Source organism: Falco biarmicus, chromosome 12 (assembly GCF_023638135.1).
Source record: "Falco biarmicus isolate bFalBia1 chromosome 12, bFalBia1.pri, whole genome shotgun sequence".
NCBI lineage: Eukaryota > Metazoa > Chordata > Aves > Falconiformes > Falconidae > Falco > Falco biarmicus.
Window position 1 is genome coordinate 21,706,822 of NC_079299.1, and position 13,553 is coordinate 21,720,374.

At 39.2% G+C, this 13,553-nt stretch overlaps 1 protein-coding gene across 1 annotated transcript in view; it reads right to left on the reverse strand.

Annotated features, from left to right (window-relative positions):
- Nucleotides 1-13,553, reverse strand: part of RASGRP3 (RAS guanyl releasing protein 3) — a 47,905-nt gene that overhangs the window by 16,635 nt on the left and 17,717 nt on the right. Inside the window, exons 4-10 of the mRNA XM_056356813.1 lie at nucleotides 12,491-12,593; nucleotides 11,828-11,890; nucleotides 10,516-10,647; nucleotides 9,084-9,231; nucleotides 6,586-6,759; nucleotides 6,057-6,173; nucleotides 5,477-5,752 (exon numbers count right to left, since the gene is read on the reverse strand). Of these exons, the coding sequence (XP_056212788.1) occupies nucleotides 5,477-5,752; nucleotides 6,057-6,173; nucleotides 6,586-6,759; nucleotides 9,084-9,231; nucleotides 10,516-10,647; nucleotides 11,828-11,890; nucleotides 12,491-12,593 (1,013 nt within the window). The remainder of the gene's footprint in view (nucleotides 1-5,476; nucleotides 5,753-6,056; nucleotides 6,174-6,585; nucleotides 6,760-9,083; nucleotides 9,232-10,515; nucleotides 10,648-11,827; nucleotides 11,891-12,490; nucleotides 12,594-13,553) is intronic.

Below are 13,553 nucleotides of genomic sequence, written 5' to 3' on the forward strand. Positions count from 1 at the left end.
TAGCTGGAACACTACTCTGATTTTTGCGCTTCATAATTTATGGGCACCAGTAAAAGCCTGAGCATCCTGCAGGTTCCTTTACCCAGGCAGCATGCTGCTGTCACAGGGGAATGTAAGGACCTGTCCTAAAGATAATGTAGATCCAGTAACTGCTGCTGTAACAAATACCGTTCATGTACTTAGTTATTCAGTGACTATATTCTTAGGTTCCTTGGTGGTATAGAATAAGCAGAACTCAGTTGGAGCACATGTATTATCATGTCAGGCTGGAACTGGCAGCAGAATTGCTAGTTCAAAAGACCTTGCTCTGTTCCTACTACAGAGCACAGTTTTCTCAGCAGGCCAGATGAGCAGGGTGGGGATTTGGGGATGCAAATGCATTGGTATTTACTGAGCAAGCTTGTATCTCCCCGTCCCTGAATTATCTGACCTTATGATAAGCAGCAGGCGTAACTTCATTAGGCACAATGTGTAAGCACACAGTGGACAAGACATTGTCTAGTGCAGAAGTTTCAAATACCAGCAAAAGAATCACAAGCATGATGACCATGCAGTCACATAAGCACTCATTTTATATGTTATTTACAGTTTTGCTCTGATGGATGAAGTGTAGTAAGAGTTTTCCTAGCACAACCTTTACAGTGGGTGGCAGTTTCCATTCTGATTTGACTGTCCTATTTTTACAGCAATTTGTAGGGGACTGAGGAGGGTGGGGGAGCGATCAGAAAGGCACGGCTGTTTTTTTCTAAGTGGAACTTAACCAAACACTAGTTAGGGAGGGTGACTTTCAATTTGATTGTTTAGATATTTCTCATTCTCTTCACTAGACTGTACAAATGCCTGGGACTTTCCAGTCATTTGCATACAGTCTCAGAACAGGTTAGATGAATAGCTGTTGAGACCTAAAAATAGTGGGGGAAAAATGGTGGCACCAAGTAAGTTCTAACACAGTATAAATACACTGCAGCCTAGCTGGGAGACTGAGATCTGCTTCCAATCCACAGAAAGCACTGAAACATTTACACACAGGCTTTTATTCACATTGTGAACCACACAGCAGGTAAGGAGATCCCTTAAGTATCCTTACCAATTGTAAGTTTTCTAATGATGAAAATGTCATTAGAGCTATAGCTCTTCTCTGGTGCACTGCCAAGCTCACACTTAGGTTCTCTTTTATTACTTCTGCTTCTTAGCTCCAGGTTTTGGATGCCAGGGACTGGTACAGAACCGTGTATAGAGTCAGTGGAGATGGAGCAAGTGTGGCAAATAAGGCAGGGATGGAGGAAGAACCACACAAAGAGCGAGCATGCGCTAAGAAGTGAGTCCATCTTCATGTAAGACACTCTGGCTCACCAGCAGCCGAGTCATAGCACAGTTACTTCTCTTGCTCACATAACTCAGAGTCATTTACACATGACAAGAGAGGGCTTGCACCTCGAGTTCCCTCTCAGCTTTTGCTGTCTCCTGTGCAGGTAAACCTGGCATTTGTCTCACTGCCCTCCGTACAGCAAACCTTTGCCTTATTTGTGGCATGTTAACTTCCATGGAAAATACTGGCTTCTTTCAGCCACTTGTTCAAAGCTAAAATTCTGTGAGCTAGAAGCGGATTTTTTATGCTGACAATAAGATGGGGGGAGGAGCAGATTTTAAATTTGTGTGCAGACATTTAAGCTGAGATAGAGACCAACTTTCCCAAAGCATTCAGCAGCTACACCACTGAAGCTAGAGACACTTCTTGCTCCCGTTCACCCTTTTGGTCTACACACACAGTAGCATCTGAGAAATACCCATAAGACCCTTGACCAGGTGGCCTGAAGCATACAATGAAGCCCTCGCCCCACCCAAGCTCTCACTTCATAGCTCTTAACACAGTCTCCCAATCATCATGATTGCCAAACCACTTGAAAGGTATTGGTTCCCCCAGGGTGGACAGGACTCCACCACCAAGGGAAATTAAAACCAGGGCAAATTCCCACATGCCCCCAAAGTCCCCATTTCATCTTTTTTTGCAAGTTGTTGGACTAGCAAACCAGCACCCAGTGATTTATTTGTCAAGAAAGCACAGGCCAGGCTGTTAGCACTTGCTAAGTGTGGTGTGAAAGGCAACACTGCAAGGGATGGAGGCCAGGCAAGAGATTTACACATCGCTTATCAGGACAAAACACCTACTAAAAGCTTGCCCAGATAGAAGCAGCTTAATAGGAAAACTGCAGAACTGAGCAAATAGTTGGGTCAGCTGATGCTCACACAAATGAAAAGTGCTCACACATTTATGCACATTTACTGTTTTTGAAAGGGAGTTTCTCTAAAGTCAAAGATGAGAAAAATGTTTACAGTTTAAATTAGAGAGGGAAGACCTAGCAATAAATAGAATAGTTATTTCTTCAGGCTCTGAAAACTGAGGATGACTTTGGCAGCAAGGGAGGCTAAATCTGCTAAAAGACCATTTGCGCATAGCAAGGTCAACTATTTTTAGTTGGCAGTTCTTTTCAGCTTTGGGCTGCAATCCTAGGTTTTCTTCTCCTCTTTCTCTGACCCCAGCCTATAATTTAAAACTTTCTTATTAACAAAAAGACTGACAGAGACATTTCATCTACTATATAAGTCCACTATTACTGTTTAAAAGATCACTGTAAAAAAAAACACTTTGTGAAGACAAAACCTACATACTGGAATAAAACTGAGAATATTCATATTACGATATGTACCAAAATTCTGGTCCAGGAACTTTCTGAAGAAAGCTGATTTTTTTTTTTTTCTTTCCAGGAGTCACCATCTTAAATCAAAATTCTCACACTCTCAAACATACTTGACTCACAACTACACTTTCAGTGACTGCTATGAAGACAGAATTACCCTGTAAAGGGTAAAGGTTTTAGGATACCTACACCTGTCTATAGAATACCCATGGCTATCTCCATCATTATTAAAAGGTACCACCATGGAATCGTGTCAGCAGGTAAAAAGCAGCAAAAGTTAATTTTAACCAGTGATCAGGTCTGCAATCAACACTGCAGCCTCATTTATTTACAATCAGATCGGCTCAACTGTAACTAATGTCAGCAGAGTTATATTAGGAATTAATAAATACATCAGAGCATCCTAAGTGAAAAAGTACCCATCATGTACTCAATTACTTCTCTTAGTAAAGGAAATATACTGAATTAAATGTGAAATATTTTTAAAAATCCTTTTAATTTTGCTGAAAACAAAAAAACCCCAAGGAAAATACTTTTTTTAGAAAAGAAAAAAGACACTATTTAAACTCAGGTTGATACAATGATGGATAGGAACCTGCAAGGTCTTAGAAAAATCTGAAGATTTCTGCTCCTTTTTGGAAAGCAGGCTGTCACCCAGAAGAGAGAAGAACAGCTAATGAAAATGTCAGCAGCAGTTCAGCTTCCATCTCTCACTTCACATTGTCTAATTTCTGTCCTTTGGGACTCAGTTTCTAACTGCTCAATTCCCTAAAGCCTGAGGTTCCACTTCCCCCTACTCACAGCCAAGCTTGTCAGAAACTGTGAACTTTCAGAAACAACCAGGGAGGGAAAGAGCAGCATTAGATAAGAGAGCAACTCAATCCCTACAGAAACAAAATAAGGTAGGAAATACCTGCCTTCATAGTCCAATATTTAAATTAAATGGGTGTTGCAGTAGGCAACACACAGTCCCTTCTGTCCCCTGTCACACTAACCAGGATTAGGACTTGTTTCCAGATTGTTCTGTACAAGATGTGACAGGAGAAGGTTTTCCTATTCCCCCAGACTTTCCCGTTCCTCATTACAATGAAGCCACAGGTATATCCACACCAGCTTGACAGCTCCAAGTCCAGGCTCATATTTATCAGCCTTCGTAGCATAAAGCTCTGTACCTGATCAGTCCCAGCACAAATCCATCACAAACTACCACCTTTGCTTACTTTCTAGATATGCATGGTTTTGAGCATTTTAAAGTAAAGCATGAAAGGAAAAAACCCAAGGTTCCTGCCCAACAGCCTTCCAGTTAAGACATTTAGCTAGAACTAGCAAGGTAATGAGTCACCTCAAGTCTGTGACCTGACTGAGGAAAAACTGGAATTTGGTTCCCACCTCCCCAGGGAGCGAGGGACAATGCTGAGACACTATCAGACACAGCTATTTAGAGACAGTCAAATTCTTTCCCTGGCTTTTGATCTAGATTTTTTCCTGTCATCTAAAAGAGAAAAAAGAAATTTGGAAAAAAACATGGTCTTGAGAAGTTCATGCTATACAACAAAATGAACACTAGAAAAATTCTCAGATTTGTCCTATTTACACACAGACCTTGTTTAGTTCTAAGTTTATTTTAAAAATAATTCTATTAAGGAGAGCAAAGAGATTCTCTTTCAGTCCAGATTAGAGATCTGAAATACAAAGTTAAAAAACAAGAACAGAAACAGCATAAAATTACGTATTAAGAGAGTCCTTTACCTAACATGACAAGTTTCAGACTACTCTCAGATGAGTAGGTGACTTCTATTTGCTTGCAACAACAACTGTTTTATAAAAAAAAAAAAAAAAAAAAAAAAAAAAAGCCTTTTTTTTTTTTTCCAAGTTTCACAGGTTCTATCTTTAATTCCAAGATACTGGGGTTTGCCCATGACCTGAACAAACTGTGGTGCTGGGTCAAATGCTGCTGCAGCTGAGATCAGTGCTAAAATGATCACGGTTCAATAGAAACAGGATCTGGCCTGGTGGTTCAGGCTCCATGCTTCAGTGTGTTTTGAAATAAAGTGTAGTATTTTTTAAAATTACATGCATTGTCTACATATTAAAAAGGAAACTGAAAATTAATTCCTTTTAGCATTGTCAGTTGCAGCTTTTTAAAAAAATGGGGTTTTTTTCAGTCTTTTTGAAATATCACTTTCATTTGGTTTGAAATGGGGTATTCAAATCCTTATCTGTAATTTTGGAGAGCTTTGAAACTTGCACACAAAATGTAGCCACTACCAAGGGGAAAGGAAGGGGGAAAGAGCAAGGATGGCAGGGGCTGTTTAACATCATTCAAGAGCATTTTTATTTACTGGATAGGAAGAATACTGTGTTGCACACAAAGAACAGGGGAGCAAGAACAGAGTGATGCTCAAGCTGGAATTTCACTTGTGTGTCCATGTCCACATGCTACCTGAAATTTGTGCAAGAGACATAAGCCTCAATTCTAAGCAGTCAGTGCTTATTTTTTACTTTTCCTAACACAAATACAACCCTCTTTCTGTCATCCTTAAAATAACTAATTGATATCAGTTGATATCCTGTTGCTGCTTCCAGCTATCACATACTACAATAATGAAACTCTCTTTGACTTCATTCACACCTTATGTGAACTTGTTTCAGTTTTGTATTCTCTCCCTTTTCTTCTACAAAATAACAATGTGCACTTATCTCTATAGATAGGAATATTCCTACTGACATTCAACATCTGAACAACAGAAGAGAATTCAAACATGCTCAATACTTACGGTTAGCAGGTTAATTAAATCCATATTAGGCTCTAAATGATGAGAGGCAGTTTGCAAGGAAACCAGTTCACTCAAGGTGATGGAAAGCTGCTGCATTTTCACTATGTTAACTTTGTGCTCATCTATCCAGTCGGGAAAAATGACATGGACAGCAATCAAGTCTTTCAAATGAACTCCTAAAATCGGAATTTTGAAGCCAACACAGTCAGCAAAAGCCTTGCGGTAGTTGCAGTAGTTTCCATTGGAAGAGACCAGCTCTGTCATTTCATTCCAGTCCTAGAAACAGCCACAGAAGCAAGTCTCTGTGAAAGCATTCATAGCATTTCCTTAATCTGTTTTACATGAGCACAACTCATGTCAGGGTGTCGACAGTGTTAATTTCCTCTCTGGCACTGGCAATCAAGCAGAGGATCTTGGTGAGCTGATCCTTCTCCACTGAGAGGAATGCACCAAAGTGCCTTTTAGATGCCCTGCCACGATCCAAGTATTGTGCTCGTGAGACACCTGCACTGCAGAACCCGTCAGACCTCAAAGAGGTGATGTTCTGCTCAATATCTCTGTATTTTGCAGTCCACCCTACCTTTGTGACTTCTGAAGACAGATGAGAATGAGTTTCTTTCAGGCGAGAGATAGAGCTGTGGCTTAGTCCTCCCACAACTGCCATCAGTGTGTTGAAGTTCTGAAGGTGAAGGAGCTTCTGCAGGAGATGGATCATGCAAAATTAAAAATCAAGGAAACACATGTGGCAGCTATCCAGTGTCACACACGACAAGCTACAGAAGACAATCTATCACTGCTAAAACAGAAATCACTAAACCAGGGTACATATGAGAATAGTTCAGCATGTCTTTTTTTAATTAGCTTAGCTCCAGAAGAAACATGCAATAGTGACAGTTACTAACTAGAATACAACAAAGAAAAGTTATTTTATAGTTATGCCTGCTAGTTAAAAAACACAGACATACCACACCTGAATAAATAAATAGCCTGCAGTGGTGCTGAACAGACTATTCACTGAGGAAACAGCCCAAAGAGCACCCAGTTTGTTTACTGCTATCTCAATATTATTGCTTTATACTGGAAGAAAAACACTCATATGCAAGACTTACTTGTGCAACATTGATAAACTTCGTGATTACTTCTGCCCTTTGCTGGGGTGTTGGTTTGCTGAGAACCATGAGCTGGACCCATTTGGAGATACCATTAAATAAAGCAATAGATCTCTCCAAAGTAGGATTGTTCTCCAAGCAGCCATGGATCACATAGCTTTGGTAGTCGGTGAACTAATAGAGGAAAGACATTTTCAGTAAAAAGAGTGGACAACTTCAGAGTCAAATTGAAACTTTGATCATTTTTTTCTTTTAAAAGCTCCTTGTGCTGCACATCAATTCTTTCTTAAAAGTTTGGGTTTTGCTTTTTTTTTTTTTGGTGGTTGTTTTGGGTTTTTTTTACTTAAATGTCAACTTTAGTGTTGTGTGGCAGCTAACGCAGGAGCTTGCATGATGAGCATGGTTACTACTTCCATGGAATTTTCTTTCCTGTGATTTAATCAACACTTACAACATTTTATTCTGTGTAGTTTTACTTGACATGCCCATGGCACGATATTCTATAGGAATTATCTAGCGCTACAAGCAAGAAGCATATAACAAAGAGCTTTCATCCCACTCCAATTTCCTGACAAACTCCATTGTTGATGTAAAGAGGGAAATCTTGGCCCCACTGAAATCAACAGGAGCTCTGTTACTTTTCACAGGAGCTTGAACTGCATCCCAAGAAGCTAACTATGCACTCATTTTCTTCCGCCTATGTAAAAAAATTCTGTCGCACAAGGAGCTACTTCTGATAAATCTTACTCCTTTTGATGTCATTGTTCAATTCCTGTGTATTCATGGACATGGTTCTACATGGGAGAGCTATGGCTTGCAAGAATTAGATTTCCCTAAATGTTTGGAAAACATTTTCCAGCTGTCCCTTAAAGACAGATTTGCAGAAGCTTATGATGTAACTCCAGCTCGTGTAGGGAGTTGCTAGCAATGCCAGCTAACACAGGTGTCTTGGTCTAAGATGATCAAAAATTGCCTGCTAGAAAACCGTATGATGCATATACTCTTACACAGCAGGTGCCTGTCTCAGAACTGCAGATAAACAGTATTTCAGTGTTCAGATACTTCTAAATATTTTCTGTGATAGTTAACACTGCCCTTTCTCCTCTCCCATATTTTTTCAAAATAGGTAAAACCAAAGCCAGGATTCAGCCTAATTGTCTTCTACAATTACATAGCTTGGAAAAAACCAAGTAGTACAAGATTAATTAACTGCAATTGGCTGCAGAGAAACATCTGAAATAGCAAAATTCAAGCTGAAGAATTAACAGACAAATTAGGAACAAGAAGGAAAAAAAAAATTCATTGTAGGTCTGAGTTTTCCTCCTGGAATTTCAAAGGGAATTAAAACGTATCTTCAGTCTAGTCAGAAATCCATGCCTTTTTTCTTGTCCCTCCCTCCTTCTTTGAGGTTAGCATTACACAGATCACAGTAGGGTGTTTTCCCATGATTTGAAGTCTAGAGTTATAAAACTTTGAACGTTATTAAATGACATCAAAAGCGATTCTATTTAGACTGGTTTCAGCTCTCATTGATCTCTTTTTCCTTCCTCTTTTGAAACAAACTCACTCACATATTTTTCTTCGTTTGGATTTCTTTCATGCTCCTAAACACTTTTTAAAAGTCTAATTTTTTTTGCTGAAGAGAATTTGTCATCTTGAGACCTTACTGCTTCAATTTGCCACCAGATACAGTGGCATCATGCGACCTTTTCACATGGGTATCTGCCAGCAGAAATCAGCATTTCTTTTGGCATTTGGGTTACTCATTTGTTTTGCTTTAGTTTCTACTTTCATTTTCATCCATTTTTGCCTCTTGTTCTTGTACAATACTGTGTGAAAAGAAGCATCTGTATCTGAGTTTCCTACAGAACCAATATGGGAGAAAATATTCTTCTGCACAGGCAAGAACCTGTTCTTGCAGGTTTTCAAGACCCAACTGGCAAAGTCCCTGAAGAACATGGTGTGTCCCAGAGCTGACCTTGCTTTGGGCAGGGGGTTGGCCTGGAGGCCTCCTGATATCCATTCCAACCTGAGTGATCTTCTGATCCTAAGTTGGCAAATGAAAGGACAGTTTCTGAAGAAGTGGTGGGGAGCGAACAGAGACTATAGAAGGACTATATATATTTCAGTCTCTTCAAAAATTATTCATTGCAAAGACTGATGTTTACTAAAAAGTAATTATTTTCCTCAGAGGAAAAAAACCCCAACCCTGAAGATTTTGAACACTAATATCAGTTTAATCAATTGCTGCAACACATGGTAGCAGTAGCATTTAGTGGTAATTTTTACCCAGGATTTCTCCACAAAATTAACTTCTGTCACCAAAAGCATCAGTCATGAAAAAGATAAAGGAAGTGCTGGTGCAGCCATGGCTATGCTCATTATATGAAGGATTATAAAGATTTACTACACTGAAATGTTGAGGGGAAAAAGTCCTAAGTGTTAAAACATATGAATCAGGCTCCTAATTGCAAGTGACAAAGTTGTAGGCTTCTTACAGAAATTCTCCTAAAAGATTTATGCTCCAGAAAAGTGAGATGTTCAGCTAGCTCAATGGGCTCCAGATGGTCAAACAGCAGGCAGGCTTTTCCTTTCTTGGAAATCCTCTTCCTCTGTGTAACTCTTCTCATCCAGTCATAGGAAGGACTGCAACAGCAAAATAGGTATAAATTCTCAATTCTGTTTGGGTATATGCGAGTGTAGCCCACAGTTTGCACACATAGTAGGAAATTACCAAGAGATAGACCATGAACTTTCTGATCTGTGACATCCAGCACATAACAAACCCTTGGAGTAAGACCTGTTCACAAGCATAACAGAAGATAAGAATTTTGGAGGCACTACTGCAGATGATAAATAACGGCAGGTTTCTATCAGAACTAAAAGGATAACATAGTCTTCTGTATGATACAGGAAGCCATAATTAAAAAATGTTTTGGAAATACAAGAACAGGTCACACAAAATTCTGATAAAGAATAAAAAAAAAACCAAAACCAAAAAAGACTTGCATAACATCAAAGATTAATTATTATTCTGTAAGACCACAGATCCATGAAATAATGGAATAACAGAAACAGTCAGTCAAACAGCTAACAAAACAGTAAGAAGTTGGTGGATAAAAAGGACAAATCATTTGCTTACAAGCAATGGAATAATTCCTATCCATATACAGTAAAAGCACTTCAGAGAGCAGAAAGAGGTTGCTAACAATATTTTAAAATGAAGATTTAAGATTAAATATTCACGTGATTTCACTGCTATTTTTCGTGCAGCATTTGCTGAGATTAATAGTGCTGTTCTTCCAGGTGACTATGCCATTTTTAATTAAGGAAAAATCACTATGCCTAAGAAAATCTACAATATCAGGTGAGACACAAGAACCTGTCTGGTGATGTTTAAAAGGTAACTTTCATTTCAGCATGTCAAGGAAATAGCAGTTTTGGTGCAATAAAACTACAAATATGAATGGTGAAGATTATCCAGTTAAATCACAGAAAAGAAGTACACAGAAAGCCATTAGAAAAAATTAACAGGTTACTGATGACACAACAAAAAGGCCTCCCTGTGAAAATGCAAGATGTATACAACAAGCTAGTCACCGCATCGCTCGTCATTCCATATGAAAAATTACAGGAAAAAAGTAATATTAATCACATAATTGGCACTACCTTTGATAGGAAAATTATTTTTTCCCCATTAATATTAAAAAGCTACATACAGATAAGAATATTCTCTTTACTGTGACACTACAAGTAGAATTTCAAATTAATAACAACTTCAAGTTTAGAAGACAATATAACCTTTCTGTAACTCCTTTTTTGCTCTCTCAAGATCAAGATGGCCCTTAATATTTTTATGTTTTGCACAGAACTAGAATTCTGCTATTACAGAGACAAAGAGAAAGAAGTTGATGCTCATGACACCCTTACATGCTGGAGATATCAATGAGATGGATGTGATCCTCATATCCAAGCTGGCTGGCTACTTCTCGAAACTCTTCAGTCAAACGAATCAGCCCAAGATCCAAATTAAACTCTGCAGGAAATTCCAAAATCCAGTATCTGAAATACACAGACAGCGGTTAAGAGATGCCCAGGGATTCAAGCATAACATTCAGTGGCTGCGTATATGTACATACAATTTTTTTTTTTAATAGGACTTACAAATATTTCAGACCCACTGGGCAGAGAGGGTGGACTACCTCAACCTATTGCTTCTGTAATTATCTGTGACATTGAAGTAGCAAAAGCCACTTTATCATATGATTTCCTTTGGTTAACACACCACCACACAGCAGCATTCTAGTGAAATGCAAAATTAAAGTGATGCCTTAGGTGGGACACACAAAAGGCACATGCAGTGTCCTGACTCATGATGCCAGGACACCCAGGTGACACTTGCACTTAGCCCTTTTCCATGCGAGACACTTTGTCTGCTCAGAACAGATTTTGCAATGAAAATAAAAATGTGAATTTGAGTGGCAGTTCTACCACCATAACCATGTAAATGGGATGTCTCCTCTGCTATTTAAGGGGGTATGGAAAAGGCTTTATCAGTCCTGCTTTCAATAACCCCCTTCACCTTTCTTCACAGCAATATAGCTTAGTCCAGAGGATGGAAGAAAAAAACATTTGTTTGAGGGAAGCAGGTTATATCATGTTAACTTCAAAAATCGGGGTTTCTCTTTTATGGGGAAATGTTCCTACACAAGCACAGCTTGTACAGGACACATGAAAGCTTTCCCACAGAAACAAGGTCAGAGACAGGCAGTGGAAGGATTAGAACATACCCAACCTGTAATAGCTGTGGCGTCACTAACACACTTCTGTCGTCATAAATTAGGGAGGGATTGCGTGGACTGAAGCCAGCAGCCTAGAGACAATTGTCCTCTACCACACTAGATTACATCTTGAAGCAAAATGTGACTCTGTTCTGTCTGGCACTGAACTAGTCTCCCTCTAAGGGGTGTCACACTCAAACACTGGGTAAATCATAATAAGTTTTCAATCAGCTTTTTAGCTCAATTCAGTTAAGTGTCTTAAAGGCTGGGTGGATCGATTTAAGTGTTTTCAAAGCACAGAAAGTCACTGTTCACTATGAACTGGAGATCAAGGGGGGGAGGGGAAGAAAAAGCTTTCTATTTCCATGGTTTAGTTTTAATTTTTCACAAAAAGAAATTATATTGATAGTATTCACAAAAGCATAAACCCAAAATCCTTAAAGGGCCAGAAGCATGCTTACCTCATGAAATAGCAGATTTTTAATCTGAATTCATTGCAGTTCTCCCCACTGGCATCTCTATATGTACACTAGTTAAAGAAAGCTTTGTGTACCTTGATTCTGTAATGTTTTTATCAACAGAAGAGACTGACACTAGACCAGCTGAATAAAAAACAGTATTAAACTTTTCTTCTAGAGATAACCACAGTATGCTCTGATATTTCATTCACTTTCACAGCATCTTTGCGGAATAATACCATTTCCTAGCTACCACTTCGTTTTTTGCCCTGAATATTCTGCTGAACAGTTTCTTGCCAGCTCTGTCTAACCAAATATGATAATACTTATGAAGTCTTTAAGAGGTACAAATGACATGTAGGTGCTTAGCTACCACTGGAAGTTCATAGTAGTCATAGGCCAGCCCACTGGATACATTTGAAAAGTTATCTTGGATGCATATTTCCACTTACTTGAAGTTAATGCAAAGTATGCCTCAGTATGCTCGTGCATATGGAAAAAGTCCACAAGCAGTAGCATAAAGAAGCTCACAGACTCCCATCTTTTAGTTTGAAAAAAAATCACCTCTAAACATTGTCACTAATTGACACATTTTTACATGCAGTCACAGAAACAATCTGCTTTTGACGTTGCAATGTTGATTTGCAAGGCTTTGTGAAAGGATATGTGGACAGCAGCTTGCCAGCCAGCTCTGTGGAAGGCAGATACCACCGGTGCATTAAAAGAAAGGTTCTTGGCAAATGGCTGGAGCACCGATTGCCTTTGTCATCTGCAAAAGAGAAACAATGAGTTACCCATGTTATTCATGAACAGAGAAGAGCTTTTATTGAGAGTATCAGATAGGAAGGATCAAAGGTGGAAATGTTGGCTCATTATCTACCAAATAAGTAGGAAACAAAACCAAAGCACAAAAATGCTCCTTTAATGGTAACAATTGCTAGACTGTAGTGCTAGGTATTTAAAGGGACACCCCCCCCCCCCCCCCCCCCCCCGCCCCAAACCAGCATAGATAACAGGCCATAGCTACAAAAATGTGGCACGGGCACTATGCTAAACATTATACAAAGAGACTGCCAGTAATCCAAAGAACAAATGCAAAATTAGTTCACCAAAAGGACGGGAAGATAATTGACGTACAACCACTTCCAGTATTTGCTTTATTGCAGCTTTATATCTCTATGCTAACTATCAGATGGTTAAAAAAAAAAACCCAGAACTGCCTCAAGGATTTCAATGTCAAAACAGCACCTCACATCTGTGCCCAGGGTCCCATCTCCAGCTGCCTTACAGACCTTTGTGTCTTTGCAATGTAGTCACTGAAACCATGGAAAGAGTTATTCCCTGGCAGGCTGGCTGACCATCAGTCTTCCTCAACATCTGCAATCTTAGGTTATTCTCTGTCTGTCACTCTTAATTTTAAAAGACAGTACATGATATGCATGTATGAAATGGGAACCACACATGGACTATACTTGCAGGAGTGTGTATACAAGGAAGAGAGGCGTGATTTCTAACGGACAACAAGTATATGGGCTCTGCTAATACTTCCATTAGGTTTTAGAACAACAGGTTTGATAGTGGTCTACAGAAATGAATATATGGGGATTCACTACAGTCAGTAGGCATGATCTGTCCATCCCCCAATTATTTAACCTCTCTTACCTTTAGATACTTCTTTCTGTCCACAAGGGAAAAAAATGTAATACCTCATTCCAATCAAAAGCTGTCC